Genomic DNA, 27,452 nt, shown 5'->3' with positions numbered 1-27,452 from the left:
AGAACTGAAGATCCACATTTCAGTTAACCTTTATAATTTTTAGATTTCAGTTGGGGGTCACTTGCCAAAATTTCAGTTCTATTCAGACACAAAGCATTTAAACAAAACAAGAGATCTAATTTTTTTTCTGCATTCAGTTAACTTTCCTCTAACTGCCGGGCTTGTTCTTTGACTTCTCAGTATGATAACCTTCTACCTTTTTCTGGGTCTTGTAAAATTTTGCAAAAATTAAAATCTTCTAAATTCTCAAACTGTGATACCCATTTCATTCTTTTCTATTAGCAGTTTTTCATTCCTGTACATTGACTGTATAACCCTTTTTCTATGTTCAAAGCTTTTCTAAATTTCATCTTTTTATGATTAATCTCTTCTGGCAGACTAAGTAACTGAGGCATTGTACAAGACCAGGGCTGGGAACAGGGCCTGAAGTCTCCAGTGTGGAATGTCTGCCTTTGTTATACAGTATTTGAGGAAGACCAATCCATACCAGTACTTTCTTGTGCCATCTGCCTGCTGGTTCTCCTGATGGGTGGGTGCCTTTAAACCGGGGAAAGGACTTTAGTCATGACATCCACCATACCCAGTTTGCTGGTTACACAACAGTTCTGAAGTGTTTATTGCTGGAACAGACAGCTTCCACAGAAGCAAAATAGTGCATGAAACTTGCAGAGTCAAATATTTTATTATGACTGTCATAGATGAGATAGCTCCTGTTCCTCAGTGTACCCAAGCTGCTAAAACGCGGTCAGTGGTCACTTTGATCTTCTGCTACACTGTGGTTGGTAACTCATAACCTATGGATTATTGTGAGATGTTGCCTGGAATGCTTCCTTGTCTTGTTCAGAGACACAAAGAATTAAGCATGAAAGCTGCATCTGGCAGTGAGAGGACTATGGCATTGCACTACCTCGGGAACTTTTCCCATGGTTTGATACAAGTCAGGACAACTGTTGTAGCTGAGTAAGATCGTATCCGGAGTTGTCTTTCTCTAGATTGCATCACCTATTCATTAGCTCCCATATCTGAATACACAATGTTGATTGCATGGGGCAGAGTTTTTAGAGACAAGTAAAAAAGGTTCCAAAGGACACTTAAGTTAAAGGCTTTGAAGGATCCTATTGAACTTTTCCTATTTTCCCCAGAAACAGGCGAACTCCTACCAAATTCTTGGTGTGTGCAATATCTGAAATTAAAGAAAAAGTGCAGTGAATTTTTTACTTTTCCGACATTGGAACAATCTTATACTTGGAAATACATGAAGGTCAGGGAGTAGAAGACTTTTTGTTACCAATGTTTGTTGCTTCTGACTTTACTTCAAGAAATAACAAATTCCTTATTATGCTTTGCTTATAAAAGAATGGATGTCGCAAAAACAAGCAAAGAAGAATTTTACAAGAAACTAATCTTAAGAACACAGTCATTTATGAAATTGGGGGTTGGAACTATATGATTTTTAAAGTCCTCTTCAATCCAAACCATTCTAGGATTCTATGAAATGTAGAAGCCATTTTCTTTTGCATAAGACCTCATTTGAAATCAAAAGGAAAAAGAAAAGTTGCTGAATTGTGGCAGAGAAGCAGTTAAAATCTATAACTGTTTTTGTTGAGATGTCTAGTTTGCCAAAGTTGTTATTCCCAAAGCGTATCATACTTGCCAGTTCTTTATCGGATTTGACAGAGGATGATCTAAAAAAAAATAGGCAGGAACAGCAATGTCACCCTAAAAAGTCATTAACTGCTTGTGTTGTTTACAGTGTGTAGCTGTGAGTACAACCAATTCCACATTTGCTAAATCCTGTGATATCTCTTTATTTCAACAAATTCATCTCTATGTTTGCAAAAACCTGTGTATTTCTTTATTTTAACAAATTCTAGAATGAAAATTACAAAATCACAGTCCATTACAAAATGTATAGTAATAAATGTTAATAGTATCATTATTTGTATTTTCAATATTACTAATCAAAGTTTCATTTAAAACTAATTTTATTTTCTTGAGATAGACACAAATAGTTCAAATTTACTTGCCTAATAGTAAGCAGCAACAGAAAAATACTGAGCTTAAAATTATTTCTAATCACAGTAAAATGTATAAAATATTATCACAGACTTTTTTTTAAAAAAAGGCAGATCCAGGCAATACAATATTCTAATCATAATACATTTATTATAGCTTATTTATGCTTTACTTTTTTATAAAATCTTCACTCTGACAAGGACTGCAATTCTTACAGTACAGCAAAGATGTTGTATGGTATTTTATCTGTGCTGAGCAGACACGGGCAGAAAAGAATGTTTTGGGGAGTCTAAGAAAAATATGCTGAGCAAAGTTCCGAGGGACTAATGGGTGCACTTCCAAGCATTCACTGCCAGATTTAAATCAGGAGAATGATCCATCTGTTGTTTACAAGTTCAGCTGGCCATATCTTTTAAGGTCATTGTGTTGACACCTGTGCCAGCTGGATCCCACACCTATTTTTTTTGCATCTGAGTCGTGTACGTAGATATCAAGAATGTGTGATGAGAAGATGCTGCCTCTTCGTTTTACTTTAAAATTAAAATCAAAACCAACCAACCAAACCTCAAAACACAATCAAACAAAAAGAAAATTATTTATATATAATTTTCCTATTTCTTGCTGTGTTTCCCCATCAAGGACTTTCAGTTTCAAACTGCACAGAGATGAATAAATAGTTCATGACTGAAGTGCATAAGTTTCTGGACAGGTGATGGAGATAACACGATGTATTTCATTTGCTGCTCGTCTTCTTTAGGTAGAGCAGGTTAGTACAATAGCAATTTATCTGAAGATGAAATTGAAGTGGAGAGTCACATGGCAAATGTAAAAAACCCTTTCTTTTGAAGGGTTGTGGTAATCTGGATAAAGTATATTGTCAGGGAAGGTGCACACCTAAGGAAATGAGAAAGGGAGAAAGTGAGAAGAGGATGGTGTAAAAATGGCTGCACCACAAGTGTCTTACACAATTCTATCTGAAGTCACTTGGTGGATTTTGAAGCGTTTTACTTTGTTATCCTCGATACATTTGTAACAAGAATAAGTTACTGGACTCACTTGGAGTGGTGTAGTCTCTGTGTTTACATTACAAATGTTCAGCTTCTATTCTATGAATGTAGCTCTTCTACCTGGAGAAGAGTGGTCCAGGCTCTGCTACACAGTTTGTTTGCTTCTGAAAATTTCTTTTGATATGAGCCACACAAGTTACACTGGCTGAAGGACTCCTTTTTACAATGAGAACCTTCATAATTTAGGACCTGATCCAATTTATGGGGTGGAATTCTCTGCTGATTTTGCAGGCATTAAGTATTATGACTTTTTTTCTCCTCTCACCACAACTTCCCAGAAATTTAAAGATGAGCAAGTATAAGATGTGAGGGAATTTTTTTTGAAAAGTAGTGGAAAACACTGACCTTTTGCTTAAACTCATTCTGGAAATATTTAGCCTCAGGAGATATATTTTTGGGCAATTGTGATCATATAAAAACAGGACGCTAAGATTAAATCCCTTATGTAACTTTTATTGCAGCTTCAACTACCATGAAGGCTATAATTATGAATGTAGTTCTTGTTGATTGTGAAAAGGTCCCTGAGCAACGTGCTTCTTTATGTATTCAGCGAAATGAAATAATTACAGAGCTAACATCAACTATTTTTCTGTGGAGCCTCTTCCATTGTTCCATATTCTTTTGAAATAATGAAGACACTGAAAATTGCAGTTAAGAAATCTGCTTTTTATCATTAGGATTCAAAATTAATTTTTGAATGTTAATTGTATATCTCTCTCTATATATATTACTTTAACAATCTTACTCTTATATCTCCACAACATTTTATTAACCATATTGGTTCATTTTGAAGAACATCCTTAGACAATTTTTGTTCAAAGGAAGTTTCCATCCAGCTTGTATACGCAGACATGAGCAGTCCTAGATGGATGTTGGGAAGATGATTTTTTGGTTTGCTTGCTTTGCTTTAATCATATAATAAAATTTAATGTTTATTTGATGAGTAGATTTTTATGAATTCCTGTCATTTACTTAGAATGAGTATAACAGAGCTAGGAAAAGGCAGAACTACAATGCAAGAAGTTATTAAAGAAAAATCAAGTCTTGTATTTCTAAAGTTTGGCGCTGAAAATTGTAACATTTCACAGTGTTTGATGCTATGTCTGTATGTCAGCAGCTCATTTTAAGAGGGTAATTATAGCATTTCCTTAATTTCATTATGCGGACAGTCCAAAAAGAACAATTCCTTGAATTTAACCCTGACTTCTGCAGAACATCTTCAGAGCACCAGAGAAATATTCTAAGGAGACAAATAATTTTGCATTTAGATCTGCATTTAGACTTTCTTCAGTAACTAATGAAAGAGGTCATTAACTAAAGAAACAAAGATATTGATTAGTTACTTATTTAATCTTTTTTTCCATGCATAGAAGATGATTGTGGAGATCGGGGGCTTTACCATCATATTATGAAAGATTACACATTCATACATTTGTATAGGGACTAAATGAATGCTTCATGGTAAGCTTAGTCTCAATCATCCTTACCTTTTAGTATTTAATTTTGCATTCTAACCTTCCTCTTAATGTAACATGTATGGGAATTTTCCTGCATGTACATTTAAACACATACATGAGCAGAATAACCTTGATGGTGTTAAGGTGTCTTAAAAAACAACCATGGTCATTGGTATTTTGGTTTTGCACATCTGTTCTTTAAACTGTTAACCAGGTGTAACAGGTCATTGCTCTGAACTAATTTGATTATATAGTATCATACTGTCAAGCCTGTGCATAGAAGATATGAAACCAAATTAGACAGTTAATTATGATTGTTACTTCTGCAATCCACTGGAATTCTATTTGCAGGTTTTCTGTTCCTCTTTAAAGAGGTATTTCCTTCAAAGAAGATGGTTTGACAAAAATGACATGTAACCAAACTCAAAACAACAGGTGTTCTTACATATGCCAAATTGCTGTCTTCATCGTGACTACTAAAGGGGAGATCAGTAATTAATGATCCAATTACTAGTTTACAAAGGCTTTTATTGCAGTGTCAAGGTGATGAAAACCCCTCTTGCACTGGTTTTTTTGCTGCCACTACAGCTTACTGAATCAGCAGATGCACAGCATGTTTTTAGACCGTTCATGGCATGTGTACTGCCAGGGACAGATGATACTTTGGATTTACTGCTGTGATTAAACTCTTGCTTCTTAAAACAAATCATATCATTTTAACAGTGAAATGAACGTATGTTGTGTTTCCTGCAGTTTAGTTTTGAGAAGGTAGCAGGTTAGAAATTACACTTGTTTAGATAATCAGAAAGTTATTCGTATTCCACATGTGAAATGTTAGATCAGGTTAGATATTGTTTTGACTATTTTACAAGATTTTTTCACTTGAAAATTTAATTTTTTTAAAATTTATTATTATCGTTTTTGTTGAACTATTCAATTAGAAAAACAGACACATTTTTTATGTATTGGTTATTTCATACTGAAAGATCACAAGATTAGTACTTGTTAATATCACTTTTTGGTAGCAAGATGTCAGTGATACTGAGTGGAATTAGTGGAGAGAAAAGAAAAAGATGCGATCAATTGAACAGCTGACCGATCCTCAGTCATAATATGGGGATGGCTGTTGGGCTGATGATGGAAATTGATTCTAGATAATGGTGTGTCTCTGATAGGAGACATCTCTATGTTAGTAATGTCTCCTTTTGTTAGGATTAGGTCTACATGACTTTGGGAATAAAATATAGAAAACTATTATGAATAAATATGTTTCTTTAAAACTAAGCTAAGAAGATTTTCTTTCCTGACATGTTCACTATTTCAGCTTTACTTATGATTGATTGTTCTCTTGATGAAATTAAGACAACTCTGTCATGAGTACAGCTGACATGTTGAGTTTATGTCCTCGTTTGTGAATTTGACATCATGCCTCATGAAGAATCCCTTCCTTTGCTGTATTTCATGGATTCCCATTGTCTTCACTTTGAATTAGTATATCTTAATTACTAAGTAAGCCTCAAATTTGCAAAGTAGCTTAGGGTTATTTTCTGTAATAATTAGTGTTGACATCAAAACAGTAAAGCTTGAAAGTAAATAAGTACACAATATAAGGTTTTTTTCAGGCGTTTTTTGTTGATTTATTTTTTCTGTTGCTAATAAATATTAGAAGGAACTATGCATGTAGAAAGCATTACTATAGACTCCCTGTCAGCAAATGTTAATTTCTAAAAGGAGTTAAAATGCACCTGCTTAAACACTGCCCCTCAAAGGCAAAGGGCTCATATGTCCGTCCAAATAGAAATATGTTCACATTCAGAATTCAGCATGTGTCCATTAAATCCTTTGGCCCTGAGACTTCCAGTTGCCAGCCTTGTTGCAGATACTCTGACAGTCATTTTACCAAAGTCACAACTTCAGGATGTAAAAAAAGTATATCTCTGTGCAAAAGCTGAGTATAGAATAAGCCAGCACAAAGTGAACTGCATAATCAAATATGTCTACTAAAGCTAAATAGAGTTGCCCTGAAGCTACTTATTTCTTCACTTTAACCAAGCCTCCTTGGGCGAGTGTGTATAAAATGGTAATGAAAAGAAAAGTCTGATGGTAATAGGTACCATGAGCACACAAGACCCAAACCTGTTTTCTAAACCGTGAGCTATTTCTCACAAATTTCCATAGTGCTCCAGTTAGGAGCCGTGTTCACTTCCAGGAGGCTATAAGGCTCGTTTCCAACTGATTTGTCAGGTTTTACTGTTACCTTGCTGTTGGCAGCAAGACAGTTGAATTTGCCTGGACTATTTTCAAAGTTTGAGAAAGGAATTCATTTTGCACATGCAGATTGGTTCCCAGTTGTGCAACAGCTCCAACACATCATAGATGCACTGGATCTTCTGTACTTCCTTAGCAGTGGTTTTCCAAGGTGACTCATTTTTCTGAGTCAGTGATTGTGGAAACGTAGGGTTTTTTCTCATCTTCCAGACACCAATTAATTCCTGTATTCATTAGATCCAAGAACTCATTAACTTTCGGTAGATTAATCTGTGAAAAGAGGTGTGTTCATTGAGCACTACCTGGGCTATCTGGTTTTAATTGACGAGAATATCATCTCAGTGTTACATAAAACGGAGCTGTTGAAACAAGGGCCAGATATGGGATTCTTTAATGAGATTAACAGGTTTTATTCTCCCCTGCATTACTAGTAGTGCTTGTTGTCTCTTTAATGGGTTCCTCATTCACATGTAGACAATCTGGTATTGCTGATGCTGGTTCCAAGCCTGAGATGGTAAAGAACTTGCATGAGGCTGTTGGTTGCAACCCTAAGGTGAAGGGATGTATGGTTATAACAGATAAACAGGGAAGGTATGTGAGGTCAGCCCACGAGCGTATATATCGTCTTTGCAGATGTGAATAAGGAAGAAAAAGAAAAGAAAAAGGCATATTGTAAAAATAATAATAAAAGAGTAGTAAATTGCTTTTGATTACTTACTACTGGGCATGATCCAGAAATACTGTCTTATCTAAGATTTCCAGTATTGTTTTCTTTTGTATTCTCCTGAAAGAATTTCCTTTTTCAGGCATAGGCTCAAAAGTTCCTACTGAAAGAAGGAAGTAAAAAAGTGAAAATGCTACAAGTAAGGTCAAAAGTAATTTGGAGTCAACATCTTCCGAAGGCAAAATCTTAAAGACAGTCACAAAAGAGAGAAATCCATAGGATATCACACTTAGTTTGTTCCAGATTTTCCTGATCTTACTAGAAATAGAGTAGCAGGGAATAAATGACAAACGTGTACAAATCTGAAAAACTTGAATAAGATAACAATTGGGACGCCAGTATAAAATTTCTGGCCATTTACCATCAATTCTTAATAGTACCAGTCCATTTTCTTGGTGGTTGAGTGTGAGTTTTTGTACTGGATCATGATAGAGGCTGTGTTGTGACATACAGGGTCATATGATACTCCAGGTATCATATGAGAGACGTGGTTGTAAGTGTATAAGGTCGTTTATTTTGTGTGCTATGCAGTGACTGGAAGCATCCCTTCCAGTGGGAGTCTGGTGAGTGTTGACTTCCATTAAGAAATTACTCCAATAGCTTTCTACAGGAAGTGGACAATTTATCATACAAATGTATTTGCCATATTGATATACTTTCTTTCAATTTATTCCAAGGAAAGACATTTATCAAAATATATTTGACTAACAGACTGAGCCTAATTTTGTTTTAGAAAATGTAATTTTGAAGAAAGTCTTTCCTGCAATTTAAATCCTTCCAGCAAAACATACTTCAAAATACTTCCAGTACATATTCTTCTATTAATAGTGATCCTAAGTCTCAGACCCAGAAAGAGAACCAGAAAGAACTAGACAAGCTGCATCCCTGTCCCCCTTTACATTAGATTAGCCTTTCTGTTAAGAATAATGTTTTCTCTTAAGCAGTACCTGTAGTAGTTGAAAGCAAGGTTATACGCTTTTTGATGGTAAACCAGGATCTTCAATTTTAGTAACGTTTTCCTCTAAACAATATCACTTATAAAAAAAAAAATTCAAGATATTTTAAAATTCTTATTGAATAACCCATGTGGACCAGAGATGTTTCTTTGGTAGCAATATCTCTGTTCAATGCCAGCATGCTCCCAATGTCATCATTCTTTCCACATGGGTATGCATTGTTTTGTGCTCCTGCCTCCCCCAGTCTATTCTCTCACGTGCCTTGTGGGATGCAGCACTCTCCTATTCACAATATTCTTCCAAGTCTGTAGATTCTTTTTTATTTTTTTCTTTCTTGGCCATTAGAAATTCAAGTGTTTATGGATGTTCACCATTAACAAGGGCAGTTATGCAAAATCACAAAAAATCACTCTTAGACCCTTTATCATGTGTAGTGGTCCTGTAAATCTGCAGATTCATATATGAGAGCTGGGATTCCATCTGATTAAATATAAACACCGACAAACTCGTGATCTACACCCAAGCTAATAATGTTGACTTATTTTACAGTCATTGAATGTGCTTCTTGAATACACTTCTTGAATTCATGTCAGGCCTAAAGTGGATATATAAAGTAGGCCTGATGAATGGAGACAAGAGTAACTGGTTTAGATATAGAAATCTAAAACTACCTGAGGTGATTGTGGGTGTCTCTATTTTTCAGGTGAGGGACACTGTCCTACTTATTGCAACAATCTGCTAGTATTCTAAGCTCCACATCAGAAGTCTCTGTTGAACTGTACATAGTGATTTTCTTAGTGCTTATGGCTGTCAAGATCCTGAGTAGAAGCATGGTTGCACTACTTCATCTTTGACTTCTTTTAAACACTGCAGCACTGAATCTCACAAGCAGGTCATAGTCTGCTTTCTCGGAGATCTGACAAAAGACCTCCCAAATCTTTTGCATTTAATTATTTGGTTGCCCTGAGACTTCCCTGCCCCTTGTAGTAAGGCTATGCAGGCCTTTACATACAGCTCCTAGCATAGTTGCTACTGATTTACATAGTCGGGGCTAAGTACAAGCATCAGAGAATGCTCTACAGTTTCCTTATCACTAGTGAAGATTGATATATTTTCCTCCTAATTGCTGCATTCCTCTGTATTGCACATATTAAAAGTCAAGACTGTATTTCATATCCTTTACATAAAGAACAGCTTCTCTTTTTTTTATTTTGGTAGGACCAGATCCTTCAGATATTTTCTTACACTGTTCCATGTTGAAAGTTGACAAATTCAGAGGAAGAATTATTTCCCAACAAGAAATGTTGAAACACATGATAGGAATTTTCAAAGCCTTCTATAAGACCTGCAAGAAGATGCTTCTTTTTTTTATCAGTGCTCAAACTGCATTAGTGACTGTGTTGAAAAATATTTCCGTACTTAACATGCACCAGACAACTTTGCATTTGTTCCTGCACCAAAAGCTAGCATGTCCCTGAAGTGTCCAGAGCTGACAAAGCAATTGTTTAAGCTCTCACATAATCACCTCCAGGCAATTCTGACTGTGTAGCTCCTCTTTGGAGTCACCCACTGTGTGGCAGTCTAGATGGATAGTACTGCAAACACAAAAAGTAACCTGCTTAAATGAAAGTTCTTTAATAGCTGTACTCCACTTTTTACTTCTCTCCAGAGCCCTTCTGGTACAGGGCTGCACTGGGAGCCTTTCAGTTAAGAGGAGGATGAAGAGGCAGTAATGTGCTCAGCTCACTCTAGTCTTATGCTGAAAATTATCTTTTGAGGGGAAATGTATTAAGTCATTTGCAAGGTTAAATTGTTTGTAGTTTTGAGTAATGATATGTGTTTACCATCATTGGCTCAACTACCCAGTATGTAGTATGTGTTCAGTATACATTATGCAGTCAGGTAAGACTTCTCAGGTTGAAGAATTTAAAGTTATATATGCCCTGTATATAGTTATATAGACCTGTATATTGGCGGTGAGATTTGAACTTGAGAAAAGGTTTTTGGTTTATTTGGTTCAAAGCAAGATGATGTTTTCAGTTTACTAAGGGAAACACTTTTCAGTTTAGATGGGTCCTGGGTTAGTTAGAAAGGGCTTGGGTCATTCTTATATCCTATGTGAAGATTTTGAGAACCCTAGAGCATCAAAATTACTCTGTATGTGTAGAATAGCCAATTAAATTGAGTGATTCATGCCTAACCTATTTGGAAAATGGGTTTGAACTTGATCATGAACTTAGACAACACTCAAAGAGTAGACACATACCATATAGATTACATACAGATTCCTTAATGTCTTATGAAAGATACTCAATTACCATATTTCTGTGTGGGAAAGTCATTCTAGGAAGGAAAAAAAAAACCAACCCAAAACATTAAAATATAGGGGAAACAGAAACTGACTGAAATTCTTTTAAAATATACACTGACATTTTAAGTTTTTGTTGCTATAGGAAGGTCCCATTGCTGTGGGTTCGTGGATATAGAAGAAGAAAACATTTTCCTCTACCTGTTTGGTTTTGTCTAAAGAAAATAAGTAAAACAAACCAAACATCAGTAAGCTTACAAAGGTTTCAGTTTAACACCATTTATACAGAACAGCTAGGCTGCTGATGTGATTTTTCTCCCAATCTGATTCGTTCATGCAAACTTTCCACATACAAATAGAGCTCATTGACATTAATAAGAGTAGATCTCACATATGTCCTTCCTTATATCCAACTGCACTCCTGGACTCATGAAGCATCTGAATGCTCATATAATGACATTGTCTCAGATTGTATCTTGCTTAGTAATATATTAGTTCCTTTTTTGTGAAAGATGGCTTTGATATTATAACATATAGTTTATCAGCGAGGTGGTATTTTTTTCCAGAGTGATTACTGCTTCATAACCTAAATGTACATATTCTTAATAATAAGGCATCTTCTATTGTGGAAGAGAAATATCTATGAGAGCAGCAAGTGCATTCTCTGGTACTCACAATTAGAACTACTATGTCTTTGTTACAGAAAGATTATGGTTTAACAATTTTTCTCGTAGGCAAAAAAGAAGAACAGGATTTCAAAAATCACTTACCTAGACAAGATTTAATATTTGTCAGACTTGTACTGAAAAATTTATGTCCAGGGATTTTATCAAGCCATTCATTGTAACTCAAAAGGTGTGGTTATACTAAGCGATACATACCTCTCATAGAAATGTATTAAGCTACAGGGCTTCCAGACAGCCATCCTTTATTAACTTCTGTACTATTTAGGCCTGTCATTTAGATCACTTCATGCAGTGTTAAGGGCAAAATCCGTAAGATCTACAAGGGCTTTGTAATTTTCTAGGACAATTTTTTTGAAACATGTGAACTACATATTTTAATAGAGAAAATAATACAGATAAACCCAAAAGTCTTTGGATAGAGTTGTTACTTATTTTCATTTAATTTTCATTTTATAGATACCAAATAATTAGTATTTACTCACACTAAATGAGACACAACTAAAATAAAAACAAAGTCAGCTTTCTGCATATTGATTGAAAAAGAGAAAGGAAAATGTTAGAGCAAGAAGTGGGAGTGCTTTGATCAGGCAACAGGTTCAACTTTGCGAGTGTTCCTCTGTGCAGGTTTAGGTTAGGGCTTATCATCTGATGAAGAGTAAATGTTTTTGCAAAATAACTGAATTTTTAAAAATTTAAGTAATCTCTATATGTTAATGCCTTGGGTATGCTGGGCTAAATGTGTCCAATCTTTAACACATATAGTATGTGGATGGACCATACATTAATACCCATGTGACAGGACTCTTGGCATAAGCAGAGATCAGTTACATCAGAAGATGAGCCTGGGACTAATGTTTAAAGGCCCCAGGTAATATGTAAAATAGGTAATACATAGACTGGAACTCTTGCTATCGTCTGGTTATCTCTAAATGTATATTTATGAGGAAGAGCTAGATCTTCATAAACTCACTGATGATTTCACTCAGTACCCCTGAAGCAATGTCTGGAGGCAGAGGTAAGACTGGAAATTCCACGGAAGAAGTACATTTAGCAAAATGTCATTAGCTTTCAGAAGAATATTTCTTTCCCCTTTAGCAGGATAGCCATGCTTTTATCTGTAATACAGTCAAGATGTTAACATGCATGGCAAAGAAGTTTTTCTATGAATTTCCCATTTTTAAATTCCTTTAAAATTCCTTTCAAGAATCAAGAAGCATAGTTAATGGATTTACAGCAGACCTAAGTATTACGTAGAAAATATAAATGAATTAGGGCTTCAAAATAATTTTATGAGGTCACTTTAATACTGTTTTTATGACAGAAAAGGCTATTTTATACACTAGAATATTTCTGCAATGCGTAATAGACAAAATGTTCAAAGTGTCTTTTTGAAAATAAAGCCTTTGTATTCTGAATATTTCCTTCTTTAAAATGAAAATGAGACTTGATTTTTTTCTTTTCATATAGCATATGCAAGTCTATATATTAGGAGAAAACAAGTGAAAAAAGATTATATTTTTTTATGGTACATATATCCCTCCAAGGGGCTATATTTTACTTTTCTAAAGACTTGTTCATTACATTTCACCACCTCACTGGTGTAGTTCCAAAGGAATAGGTTGAGTAATGTCAAAGTAGGATCTTAAGTAATGGAAATAAAAAAATATTGTTTGTGGTCTGTACTAAAAGAGCAGAGCTACTTTGCTCTAGTGTTCTTTTCCTTACAAAATTTGATAGAAAACTAAACATTTGTTTCCTGCATACAGTATTATAAAAATATTATGTAGCATATAGTAACAAAATATTTTTCATGAAACCTGTAGTAACAATGGTGAGAAAAAAAGAGAGAAGTTTAATAATGCAGAATGTGTGGGCATAATTTACAGTTGTAAGTACCTACATGAAAGAGAATGTTTTATTAAAATACATGAGTCATTCCCCAATTCTACAGACAGCAGCATTAATTTAGGCCTTTTATTTAAAACTGTTTTTCAAACTCTTCTTTCTACCATGTATCTGCCATGTAGGTTAAATTCTGATTCTATAAAATATTTATTTATTTTGTCAAAACCCTACACATTCCCAATAATAGAATTCTTCCTGATATTTAACCAGTAGACAAAGCAAAATTAATATGCTTTTTATTCTAAATATATTTTTTAGATTTATTTTTCATTTAACCTTGCTTAAAACGTCATCTACTGTACAGCGAATGCAGAGTGCCATTGCTTTAAATATTTTATTGCAGTGATTAGAATAAATACTAATTTGTGTTAGAAAAGTAAAGAAATACGTTCCTTAAGACAGAATGGTTCCTTTGATTATAATGAAAATTCATTCCATATTAAAATGCTTTCCCTTATGAATATCCCGTTAGAAATACAATACAATTTGCCTTTTCATTTAATTTACTGTAAGTAACTTTGTAGGGATAGTTAAAAACTCTGAATCAATGATGCTTTACACTGTACATAATTTTGTGCTCACATAGACACACACAAACTTGTCTCCTTCCTCAGTGTTTTTCATATTCCATGTACTCTCTTGTTGGAGCCTTAACTTTTTCTGGGAAGCCCTTTGCAAGTCCAGCTGGAAGAGTTTATGAATCAGATAGGATTATCAGAAATCTTTACAGTTTTACTGTGTCTTTGTCTGTCCTTTCTTTCACCTTTCCTTTACTGCACTATCTTGTCTGTCTGATTCTCACAGGGGACATGGATTACAACTGGTTGGACCATACGTCTTGGCATAGCAGTGAGGCCTCCCCAATGTCTTTGGTGAGACATGTGGAGCCTTACCATTTAGTTTCCTTTATCATTTCACATTGCCTTAGTTTTATTTACACCTTTGCATGTTTTCTTTTTTGTATCCTTTTTTTATCCCGCACCTATAGGGGACAGTCAAAAGGGAAAAAGAAAAACTAGTGAGCAGGCAGTTTTGTTGGATTCTAACACCTTATCCGAGAGGCAAAAGAAAATGGTGTGCTTTGGTGGCCACTCTTTGGAAGAGGACTTGGAATGGTCTGAGCCTCAGATAAAAGACTCTGGGGTAGATACGTGTAGTAGCACAACTCTAAACGAGGAACATAGCCATAGTGAGAAGGTACTGAGATTTTGGAGCCTGCATTTTAACCTGCTCATTTGGTCTTTGTTTGCTCTCTGTCACTCATTAAAATAGTGCATAAAGTAAAAGATAGGGTGTTTCTGGAGATATTATAGCATTTCTTAAGGTGCAGAAAAGAAAAACAAATGAAAAGTCTTTGCATGCTTGCAGCTTTTACTGTTTGGCAGCCTAAGAAAAAAAATTGAGAGGCATAAAGGAATGTTGTTCTTATCATTGCAAAATAGCATATCATGGTATTACCTTAAAGCATAAAGTAATTAACAATAAGGATTCTACCAATTGGCTTATTTGATTTATTATGTTCAAACTCCTGAGGCTGAAATTAAATTAATAGTTTAAAGCCCAGGTGAAAAAGGGAGAAAATTGGGTCTCTCTGCACAGAAAAGTTGTTTTTCTTTTTTCCCTTTCACTGTCATGGTTGTTCATTTGTTTTGTTGCCATGCGATTTTTGTGCAGTATTGTGCAGAATTAAAAGCTTTGCCATCTGCTTTGGTATATTTTATTTTTGCTTTCTGTTTGGTGGAGATTATGATAAATCTTTTTAGAGTTATTAGTTGTAATGGGAGCAGATTTATCTGTGCCTGCTAATTTTGCATGAAATAGAGCATGAAATAGTGTTTTTCTGTGAAAAAGTACTATGATTACACAGAAGAAAATCTTAAAAAATTATTAATTATGCCAATATACAAGTATAACTGTGCCCATATGTAGTAATGGAATAATAATGTTCACTGTAACTGTGCTTCACATGTGAAGTAATTATTCCAAGAAAGAAACAGAATGTTTAAATGAAGTAATGACTGTGCCTTTTAGTATATGTTGTAAATTTTTAAAATACGACTACTGAGAATGTAAAACACTAAATAAGTTTGTCGGTCAGATAAAAATTGACACGTTTGTAATAGTGGAAAATGAAGAAATTTTTACATCAAATTTTTGGTTTGAGTTAAACTTCTTTTCCAATATTACTCTTATACTAGACTTATACAGTTGTTTTTCTCAGACCTCAGGTGTGATTGTCACTGTGTGTAGATAACTATGTATAGTTATATCTGTCAAATCAAGATGCAAAGATCATTCTAGATATTCACAAATTGGATTTAGTAAAATAGATAATGTTATTAAATATTAGACATACATTGTAATGAACTATATGTCCAAATAAATATTTTGCAGCACAGTTTTCTCTCATCCGATTAGATTCAATATTGTTGTAATCATAATACTTTCATGGCATTTTAAAAATATATCAGGAAATGAAAAGTATTACTGAAATATTTTTCATTAAAATCCTATTCACTGTATTTTCCATTAACACCATATGATAGCATCCAGTAACTTGGCAACCATCCAAAGATGGAGATCGTCTCATTGGTCGGATTTTGTTAAATAAGCGACTAAAAGATGGAAGTGTGCCTAGAGATTCAGGAGCAATGCTTGGATTGAAGGTTGGTGATGAATAACTTTGGAACTAACTACTCTCTCGGTTAAACTAACTACCTTTGTAATAAAAATAATCTCATATTATATAGCATATGCATGAAAATAGCAATAATGTCTTGTCATTCTCAACATTTAAAGATAGACATTTTATATTTAATTACCTAGAGCAGTTTTACTGGGTCCTTGGCAGGCTCAAAAAATTGTATTTTTCTGAAAGACTAGACGTGTTTTCGCAAGTATTCTGAAAATGTGTTCTTAGCAAAGTACTAATTGCATCCTTGCTAGGCAAGCCAAGTCCTGTCTTTGCTCTTCAGTATTGAGCATTGCACCATTGTACAATGTCTATTCCCCAAAAGAGAGGAGAAAAGTGAAAAATAAATTATCACTCTTGAAGACCAGGGGGACATCTGCAAATTAATGACATTTCAATACAGATCAGAGTCTGCCAATGTAACGGCCTCTTTCTGGATTTTTCTCTCTTCTGATTGTTTGATTTGCCACATTTTAAAAACGCAAACCAGAAAGTTATTTAGTATTTATTGATTTTTATCATGAAATAATGTATTCACCTCTTTTTCCTATATTCACCTCTTTTTCATGATGCAGTGCTCTTTAAACGTTATGAAGTTATTTCTAGCACACATTTTGATCTCAGTTTTGTGTGATACTAGTATTTGCAGTTCCAGAAATACTAGTACAAGAATGAGAATGAATTATACAGAGTGAAAGAAACAAATATGTATTTATTTTGATTCCACATCCCTGTTGTGGGAAATTATTAAGAAGTTTTAATTTTCCGTTCTCTGTTTAGCACAACTCTTACTTCACTTTGGATATACAGATTAGGCTATAGTCATACCCTAATAATAGGGGTTAAATCAGTCTAGTTACTTATAACATATACTAACATGCTTTGGAAATATTTGAATTTTTTATTTAATTGACAGATATTTTTATTTGAAGTCAGTGGACAAGCCAGTTGGACATCAAATTTTGTGTTTATTTTTGTCTTAATATCAGAAAATGCAATAGAAGTGACTAACAGTGCCATTAAGAAACACTTTTTGTTTAAACATTTATATTAAAATTTCTAAAGTCTTGTATTATTAAGATGAACTCTTCACTGAGATTCATTAATAGTTCAGATTTAAGAGTACACTGCTTTTTAATCTCAATAAACATCTGAAAAGAGTGATCAGCAGTTATTCCTGACCTCTATTTTCAAATATTTACATATTGAAAGTAAACTAAACTGAATTTAATATTACAAATTTTAAATCACAATGTGAACTGTTAAGAAACTTTAAGAATTTGAAAATTATGCAGTTATGACCGATTCTGAAGTGAATCTCCTGATTCTAAGATAAAAAGGTTAAACCTCCTGAAGTTTCCCATAGAGAAATATTCAGAATGACAAGTATTTTCATCTGACTTGCCCAACCAAAGGGAATTTTAATTATTGAGACGTTTGATGCTTAGTGTGAACATTGTGAGTTCTGTTATATTAATATAACTTTTTCCAGTTAAAAAAATATTGAAGTAAGCAGTCTATTGACCAATAGCTTACAATGTTTTGGGTGGCAGTTTGTAATACAATGAAATACTATGCATGTATTTGCTAAAATTTAACAGCTTTAGCATTCTGTATTTGCATTGTTTTTAAATTGTACTAATCTCCAAATTAGCTATAAAAATAGGTTGTTGTAGCCAAAATTCTGTTGTTTTTTCTAAGTGCATCTGCCTTATCTAAGCTACATAAAACGTAAGGAAAAACTGAATTATTTTTTCTGTTGTCAGAACATTTAAGTAATTTAAAGTAATTTTCATTCTATGAAAATATTTCCTCTTTGAAACAGGTAGTAGGAGGAAAGATGACTGAATCAGGTCGACTCTGCGCATTTATCACCAAAGTTAAAAAAGGAAGCTTAGCTGATACAGTGGGGCATCTTAGACCAGGTATGTATCTACTACAGATCCATACTGCTGATTTGCTTTTCTGAAGGTGATAATAAGTGAGCAAGTTTAATTAGGTATGAAATTATGTTAAATAGGTCTGATGAAATACTGCAGAATTCAACCTGACATTCAATTACTAGACCATTGCTTTGGTGAAATATATATATATATATTGTCATGTTATTTAAAAACTATTTTAAAAATTTTGCTCATGATAATATTCCATTGATATCCTGCCCAGTCAGTGTGTGGTGTATATTTTATTTAGAGCAAACCAAGCTATTACAAATGTCTGAGCAGAACCAGCTTGGCTAGGAAGCTGCTTCTGTCCCAACATGCAAACCATAGATTGCTAGATTGGAGAATGCTCAAGAAATATTAACTATTATCATAAAAACTATTTGAAGCTTAATCTTGTAGAAGTAAATGGATCTTTAAAACAGTAAGTTGATGAGATATGCTGTTCTAAAGATGTGAATTTTCTGAAGAGCCACAGCTGTCAAAGTGAGTCCGAGCTGTATCTTACTCAAAAGGGGTCCTACTGACAATATTATTGTTTCACCAAACTTTACATATATAAAGCATAAACCTTTAATACCCAGGATTTTCCTGCATGAAGGAGTTCAAACTTGTTCTACAATATAGGTTTCCCAATCCAGAAAACTGTCAGTAGAATGGCTTAAATTGTCATTGTAAATGCATTCCATAGCAAACTTCCTAAGCACAGTGTTATTACTGAAATTTCAGGTGATGAAGTGTTAGAATGGAATGGAAGGCTACTACAAGGAGCCACTTTTGAGGAGGTATATAACATCATTTTAGAATCCAAACCTGAGCCACAAGTGGAGCTTGTAGTTTCAAGACCAATAGGGTAAGTAATGTCATGATTTTTTGGTGTTAACATGATGAAAGTACTGCTAAACTTCCCTTTTAGGGCAGAGATATCAAACATTCATAAACACTGTAAACAGTAAAACGTTTAGGCAGAATTCAGTAAACCAAGAGCACAGCTAGAATGATAGATCATATCAGTGAGTAAAAAGAGCTGGTGTGAAATCCTGTATTCTCTGAGAGAGTCCCAGACATTATCTGCTATGTTCCCTTCTGTGGCTGTTCAGGTGGTGATCCAGCCTATACGGGCTCTTTAACTGTGGTTATACTTGTTGTTGTAATTCTTGACTGTTCATTCTTATTTTTCTATTTCCATTTTTTATAATATATATATATATATAATTTTAGGATCATATTTGGTCTGTGGACTGATTATGAACTCTATTTATTGGGAGTCAGCAATGTAGAATTTTCCACAAAATACAGTATGCTAGTGGCATAATCCATATGCCTCAGAAAGTCCTATATCCAAATTTGCATCATCTTCATCTATGGAATCTATTAAATTATTTCTTGTTATCTACTACAGAACATATCTGAATGAATAGCTAAGACTGTGTGGGACTTTTTCTTTGGTGCTTTACACTGACTATTTTTCTTATCCTTCAAACCTATCTCTCAATGTCTAAACTTAATTTTTTCTTGCATAGCAATAGTGGCTTTGTTGTATTAGACTGTGAATATTTTCCCTTCTTCATCTGTTCTTTTTCTTCCAAGTTCCTACACGCTAAGGTCATATCCATCACTTTTTTACTCCATTGGAAATTCTATATCTGATCACACCAGGGCTGTGAAGAGGGGAATGTTTATCAGTGAATTTGAAGATACTTACAGTTGTTAAGAGTTTTCTTTTTTCCCCCTCAATATTTATTGTGATGTACATGACACAACTGGACAGGGTGCTAGGTAATCTCACCTAGGCTCCCTTTTCCATGTGAGGTTGGACTAGATGATCTTTCAAGATCACTTCCACCCTGGGCTGGAAGGATTCTATAATTATATTTTAATAAATATATTTATCCCTTTATTTGTACACAATGCACACAATTATCATACCTTTATATTTGAAAGCATGGGTAACATAACAACTAAAAACTGAGAAGTACTAAAAAATCTAGAACCCTATAATATGAGAATGGAATTTCAGTGAGGATAATTTGTTATTGTTTCAGCTATAGTAGGAATTTAATATGTTTGACACATCAGGAACTTAACATGTAGGGACTTAATTTGGCATGACAATTTTAAACAAACTTGATAATAACAATAACTGTTTTATCTTGTCAATGATATGAGAGATTATTTCCCACAAACATATGGAATTGCAACCCCTTTAGGGTAAAGCCTGTATCGTCTGTCCTATCCTTAAAAACCTTTGCATAATTTGGGAGTTGTAGGTATAATAGTAATGCTGAGGGACAGACTACATTACTAGAAGAATATTGTTACAGAAAAAGAGATCTCAAATTCATAGAGGTGTAAATCTTTCATAATATCTCTCAAACAGAAGACAGTAGGAAAATTTCAAGGAACCTTTCACTCATGTCTTGAAAATACTCAATTTCTTTAGCTTTCTGCATTCTCTTCATTGTGTGAAACCTCCTGCATTCTTTCCTGTGCTTTTGTATTTGCTGTCTGTTGTTTACCTTCCTTATCATCATGTCTTCTCTTATGTTACCATGTACTCCACTTGCTATCACTAGACCAGCTCCTCTGTAATTCCTTACACAAAGTGATGTGGGCTCTCAAGATGCCTTCTTCCACACTAATGGCTTTGCCTCATAATCTGAAGAACTGAGAGATCAGTGATCAAGCAGTTGTTCAGGGTATTTGATTCCCAGTGTCTTTTTGCAGTAGGTGTAAAAGAGTCTCAGTGATGAATTCTTTGCACAAATTGGTAAGGTTTTAGAATCTGGTTAGGTGTGTGTAACTATTTGGAGTCTGATATTGACAACTTCAGAAATGTCTTTCATGAGGTTTGAGCTGGTGAACTGGAAAGACCATATTCACATCTCAGTTTAGATGATTTCAGTTCATAATTGAATGGACAGTAGAAATTAATACCCTGTGCTTGCCCCATGAAACATAACATCATATGTTTGTGTTCTGCCTGAGGAAATAAAGTTTCAATGTATTTAAAATCATTAAAAGTTCATATTGCCAGGTGTCAGAAGCGATATTTATTTCAATTAGAATAATTACTACCTGATTGAAGGATTTCATTTTGCATTGAGATATATCCTATTACTTACAGAGTCTGTTGATGGTCTCATGGCAACACACTAAATCATGCCAGAAGTCTTCAGCTGCTGGCAATTAACCTAGCTGAGAACCTGTTGTCACATCCTGATATTCTGAACACAAAAAAAATTCCAGTAAACGCAATTCTTAGTTCTCTTTATTATAGGCTGAGTGCTATGAAAACTGAAAATGACAAGATAAACTGATAAAGGCAGATAAAATAGAAAGCTGTTTTACAAAAACGCAACAGCACAAAACATTCCATTTTGCCATGCAATTGACCCCTTTTTTCCATCTTAAATTGATGGCCAAGTTGCTATTGGTGTCAGCCGGCTGTTCCTTATACACAAGAACTTACATATTTTTTGCTTTCTAATTCTCAGAAATCATTAATTTGAAGTGCATGTTGTTTTCATGGTTTCTACTATTTTTAATTTGGTAGAAATGGTGCACTGTGTTTTAATAATTATGCTATACAATCTGCTTGCAGTGAAATGTATCTTGAAATGCAAGATGTCTAAAACTACTTCTGCTTCTCCTACATCTGTTTATCTCAGTGAGAGTTCCTTGTAAGAAATACCATTCACCCTATCATGAAATATTGGGATCCGTATGCTTTAGAAACAGTGTTCAAAGCTTTCAAGCTTATTGTTTCAGCTATCTATAGAAAACTCATATTCAGTCTGTTCACAACAATATTTATATGTTTTCATGGTTTCATATGATAGAAATACTTTTTTGAAATTACAAGTTAAGCTAAGGAGTGTGTTTCTGATTAAAGTAATAGGTGAGTATTGGATCCCTTTATAAATTCTACACATATCAAATACGCAAAATTAAATCTTTGCTTCTCCAATAGCCCTTGTGAGTTCTGACAAATTTTGTTTACTAAAAACAGAGGTTTATCCTTGTCTGCAGTGGGCACTTAGAGAAGTTGCCTGCCTTCTGATTTGCTTGAATTATTGGATACTGTGCATCAGCTCACTCAATCTGCTTAGTAAAGGTGTTTTTCTAGTGAGTCTGGAAAAATGTTTGGAAAAGGAAATAAAGGTATACTGGAAAAGCTATACTAAAGGAAGCAGATAAGTTTTATTTATATATCATACAGACTCTTTTTTCCATTGTATGAGACAGTAGATAGAGATCACTGCAAGCATTTTTCATTGACCTTTGTGGGGAGTTGATCTTGACTGAGCACCAAATACTCACTCTCTCCTTTCCCCTCCACAGAAGGACTCCTCAAAGGGAGGAAATAAGGTGGAAAAGAATAGGACAGTGAGAAATAAAACCAAAACTGAACCCACCTTACCCTTACCTCCCTTCTTCCCAGGCTCAAATTCACTCCTTTGTTCCTGTTTTTTCTGTCTCCTCCTCCACCCAGCAGTGCAGAGGATGGGGAATGGGAGTTGCGGCCCAGTCCTCCTCCCCCTCCTTCTTCCTTGACCTTGGTGTCTGCAGGGATGTTTCTTTCAGGCTTTTTTTCTCACTGTTTTCTCTCCCAGCTGCCACACAGCTGTTTTGCTCTTTCTTAAATATGTTGTCACAGAGGCACAGCCACCGTGGCCAAGGAGCCACTGGGGCTGGCTGTGCCTGGCACCAGCACCCAGCGCAGCCAGGAAAACCAGCTGTGCTAAAACACACCACCTGATTTTAAATATTGCTGCTGCTGAAACTCTTCATCTTGCTTGGTTTTGCTCAAGTACCTCTGAAATTATTTATTAATCATATTGATAGTTTTTATTAGCATACAGTAACATTTGCCCCTCAGAGGAAGAATATGTTCCTTGGCAGGGTTTGGGTGTGGTTGGGTGCTCATTCATTGCCACCAAATGCTTTAAAATTACATAGCTGTGCACACAATTTAATACAGGTGTTGCGACACGTCCTGTATATGCAAGTAAGCAATTCTGCCAAATGAACTTGTACATTTTATTTAGTAATGGAAAAAGTAAGATAACTCAAATTTGGGGTTCAAGGACAGTAAAAAAGGTACTAGGAAAGCCATTACTGGCAGTTGAGTATATTTGAGTGAGGGTCCAGTAATTTTCATGAATGTGTAATGTCATCATAAGATTTACTACTCACAGTTTTACTCTGTCATTAACTCTGAGATTGTTCTTTCATTTACTGAATTATTTTGTCTGTGACTGTGCAGCCTCTCTCCTGTGTTCACCAAACCAGTTGTTCTGTGGAATTTAATTTAACACTGAAATTATTTATACTGGGATAAGACATGAATCATCCCAGTGGCTGAAGACAGCCACCAGATCATACACCTTTCCTGAGGCATTCCATGTTGAATTGAGAAGTGTTATAGTGTAACTGAAATTTGAATATGCTTGTTAGATAAAGGATCAGCCTGTCTTAATTTTCCTGATTTCAGGGACATTCCCAGAATACCCGACAGCACACATGCACAGCTGGAGTCCAGTAAGTTTCAATTGTGGGGTAGGAAAATCTCTCTCTTTTATGTAAGCACAAATAGGTTGAAAAATGTCATCTGCAGTCAGTATAGTTCTTGTCTCTTTGTCTGTATTTGTCTCAATATGTCATCTTATTGTATTATCTATCTACCGTTGTTTAATAATAAGCTATCAAAAGTCAGGATATTTTGATTTAGGTTTGACAATTGGTTATAAGTTTACACTGGCTTTGATTGAACCAAAAGCATAATTCTAAGTAATATATAAGAACATTAGTAGCAATTTGTAATTTCCTGTTTTGTTGTTTTGCATTTCAAATGAATCTTATAAATTAAAAATGTGAAAGAAGTATTTCACGTAGGGAAAAATAACTTGTTCTTTGGCTTAAAACTAAGAATATGGATTTCAGCCTGAAGTTATTTTTTATCATTGGTTTAGAACTCTATTATAATAAAAACCATGGATAAATGAAGTGGCATAATCTTGATTGTAATAATATGAAAAACTCATCCAATGACTTTTTACTCATCAGCCAACTATTAAAATTCATTTTATGTTTTGTGAGATGTGGATTGTCTTTTGTATTTATAAAAATACTTTACTTTTGCTCTGTGTTTTATATGTCAAAACTTGTCCTCTGACTCTTTGCAGATCTTGTAGATTTGAAGCAAAATGCACATGAAACATTACATACATCTTAATATTTTTGTAAAAATCTAATTCAAATTCAGTCTGATTATATAAGATAATAAGTCAGAAGACTGACTTCCTTTGACCACAGTAAAGTGTTTATTATTTAGGAATTTTGGGTCTTCAACTTACTGACATAATTAGAGTCAGAAATATCTGAATAAACTATTTTCCATTCTACGAATAAAAGCTTTTGATTGCATTTGAGTACTGAAAGACTGAGTATCATTATTTGGTAATTTTAAATAGATTTTAAAAAAGTGATATTTATGTTTGGTTATATTTCTAAAATTTTTATTTAAAGAATGTTGTGAAAAATGCATAACTGCTACTATTTATAAAATATTTTTGTTTATAATTACAGGTTCAAGTTCATTCGAATCTCAAAAAATGGACCGACCTTCTATTTCAGTGACTTCTCCTATGAGTCCTGGCATGTTAAGGGATGTTCCACAGTTCTTGTCTGGACAACTTTCAGTATGTAAATATTTAATTGATATTAATGTACTTATTGCAGCATATACAACTCTAACTGTAGTGCAGACTACCTCTAACAGAAATTTTTTGTTAAACTAGCTAAATTTTTTTGTTTAATGCTATATATCTCAGTGTAGGTAGGACCATAATGCCATAAGTGTATTCCATTTTATTAGCTTTTGGAAATTTTATATAAGTTGAATTGGGTATATACATGTATAATTGTCTGGTAAGCTAGACTGGTAGAGTCAAGTTTTCAGAAAGGTCTAATTTTGGCCTCTAGTTATATTTGTACTGTTGAGCGTAAACATTTTTTCAACTACCACAGTTACATGTAGATTCAGTAGATTTTATTACCTGTGTGCTTGGACATTGATATTGCTTATTTCTTATGCACTAACTTTCATATATGCCTTCCCCAAGTAACCCTTTGATATTTTACTAATGTTGTATTCTTTGTACCAGTGTTACTCACTTTTATTCTACACTCTCATTGACAACAAAGTTCATTACATGAATGTTTCCTTTTAAAGGGTAATTTTTTGTTCTATACTGAAGAAGTTGGGTTTTGTACACCTTTCCATGTTATTTACAATTACAAAGTGTGATTTTTCAAAAGTGCTCAGTTGTGGTGCAGCTTACATTGAAAAGGAAAGTTAAATGGAATGGAAGCAGTGCAAAACTGGTGTTAAACAAGTTTGGAAATTCCACATTCATTTTACTTCCAAGTCGTATATGTTGAGTGTGCCATAAAAATATGCATAAAATCTAAGCAGACTGTTTATAGGCCTCACAGAAATATTTTTCTGTCTCTTCAGTGACCTGTGTTGGCTCCATTTTGCAGTGCATGAGACATTATTTGTTTGCTCATCAGAACAACCAATACATAATTTTTAATTTTCTGTAACTGTTGTACTTAACTACTTTGAAAAATTCAATCCTTTGGTGGAAAACTAGAAATCTTGACTGTAGAGTGCAGAATGCGTTGCACAAAACACAATGACAAGGGAACACAAACATGAACACTGAAAATAAACAGACCAAGGTTTCTAAAAACCCTTTAAGCTTTAGAAGACAGCAAAACTTTTTGGTAGTGGAGACAGGGAGGAAAGAAATTTCTTTTGTCTAAACTTTGTAAAAGATTATGCTGTCAAAAGGTTTTGGTGCCTAGTTCCCACCAAGAAATTCAAGGTCCATAGTTAGCTGCTCAGATGACCAATGCGCACACACTGTGGAACGATGGTCCAAATCTGAACCACACAGAACTGACTTTCTCACTTTCTTGGTTTCAGATAAAATCTTCATGAGTTTAAGATTAGGATTTACTAGTAAAATCAGTAAGTCTGTTGATTTAGTGGTTTGATAGGACAGTGCAGTATTGGGAAATTTGGAGGTATGTTCTGGTTTACTGAGAATAACAGAAATCCCAAGGTTTCATTTCGCAGAATGGCATATAAATTCAGTGTTTAACTCAAGAAGGCACAATTCCTGCTTCTATTTATTTTTGTTTGTTTCAATATAAAAATATCTTTACTAATAAGTTTAATTCCATCTAAGGAAACCAAATAATGTTAAGAGACATTCAAAGATCTTTCTTACATTTGTCCTCTTTGGTACTTCCTTATGAACTGTTTGCCATTACATACAATGCTTCCTACTACATATTGTCTGTGTTTCCCTCAGAGAGCAGCTGATAACTGAGAACCCACAGATCTAGCTGACTGATGCTGAAGTTAGAAATGCTCTGTAACTCTAATGTTGCAATTTAGACATCTAAGATTAGTAGACATCGACAAAACAGACATTCTTCAGTATTTTGGTTTTCTCGATTTTAATCAGTTGTTTTCTAACAGAACAATTGATGGATCACATATTCATTCCAAATAGCCGATTAAGACAGAAATGAAAGGAAATACTAAATTCCAAATGCAATTGTGAATGTGCTCTTTATGGTGAGTGCCTAGGCAGGAGAATAACTACAGAACCCTGTCAGTAAAGGGGGACAGGATGCTGTTCTTTGTGGAAGAGGCAGGTCAGTGACATTCTGGGTGATGGTGGCTGAATTCAGACAGATGTAATGAATCTGAGGGATAAGATTTTAGAAGTGTTTTCTGTATTTTCTGTTCTTTTGGACAATAGCATGTAGTCCTGAAGGGCTGTTGTTAGGGCAGCTGTGGTTAATAGGTTGCAAAATACAAGAGTTGTGGGCAGAATTGGAGATACTACAGTTCAGATGGAGATCTGAAGTAATAGAGTATTTGGATATACGCTTTCTTATTCAGACAGTGCTATAGATCCTTAAAAGATTTTTATATATTAATGGTATTTTGGAATGTGTTTCTTTATGTTCAGAATGGTTTTAGCGAGTTTAGCTGCAGTGATGCCTCTAGTATTCAAGGATGTCTTTGTCAATTCAATCTTCCATATTTTCCTCTGTATTGGCATTGGTCTGTGTACCTGTTTTCTTCTGTTGAGGTTACAGTGACGCTTACTAATAGGATTGTCAACAAAGTAAGCCATCTCACCTAGATAGGAAATTTTCTTTACATTAATAATTATTCTGCTCAAATACATATTTAATTGAACAAACAATGTGCAACTTCAGTAAACTATTGTGTGTTATAACTTACTAAGGTATAGAAATAATTTATCCATATTCTCTTCATTTTATGGCACTTTTTATCCACATTGTTCTTTCAGGGGAGTATCTGACTGTTATTGCAATT

General features: G+C 34.4%; 1 protein-coding gene across 50 annotated transcripts in view; it reads left to right on the top strand.

Annotated features, from left to right (window-relative positions):
* Positions 1-27,452, top strand: part of RIMS2 (regulating synaptic membrane exocytosis 2) — a 456,898-nt gene that overhangs the window by 225,976 nt on the left and 203,470 nt on the right. For 49 of the 50 annotated variants that reach the window (XM_032680574.1, XM_032680663.1, XM_032680634.1 and 46 more), the window contains 6 exons: positions 14,192-14,259; positions 15,934-16,053; positions 17,905-18,004; positions 18,752-18,875; positions 23,520-23,566; positions 24,614-24,726. In XM_032680574.1, the coding sequence (XP_032536465.1) occupies positions 14,192-14,259; positions 15,934-16,053; positions 17,905-18,004; positions 18,752-18,875; positions 23,520-23,566; positions 24,614-24,726 (572 nt within the window). Of the gene's footprint in view, positions 1-7,467; positions 7,474-14,191; positions 14,260-14,375; positions 14,585-15,933; positions 16,054-17,904; positions 18,005-18,751; positions 18,876-23,519; positions 23,567-24,613; positions 24,727-27,452 lie in introns of all 50 variants that reach the window. The other variant, XM_032680893.1, reaches the window with a different exon arrangement.

Source organism: Chiroxiphia lanceolata, chromosome 1 (genome assembly GCF_009829145.1).
Source record: "Chiroxiphia lanceolata isolate bChiLan1 chromosome 1, bChiLan1.pri, whole genome shotgun sequence".
Lineage (NCBI taxonomy): Eukaryota > Metazoa > Chordata > Aves > Passeriformes > Pipridae > Chiroxiphia > Chiroxiphia lanceolata.
The sequence above is the reverse complement of the archived record's forward strand: the minus strand, read 5'-3'. Positions and strand labels throughout refer to the sequence as shown.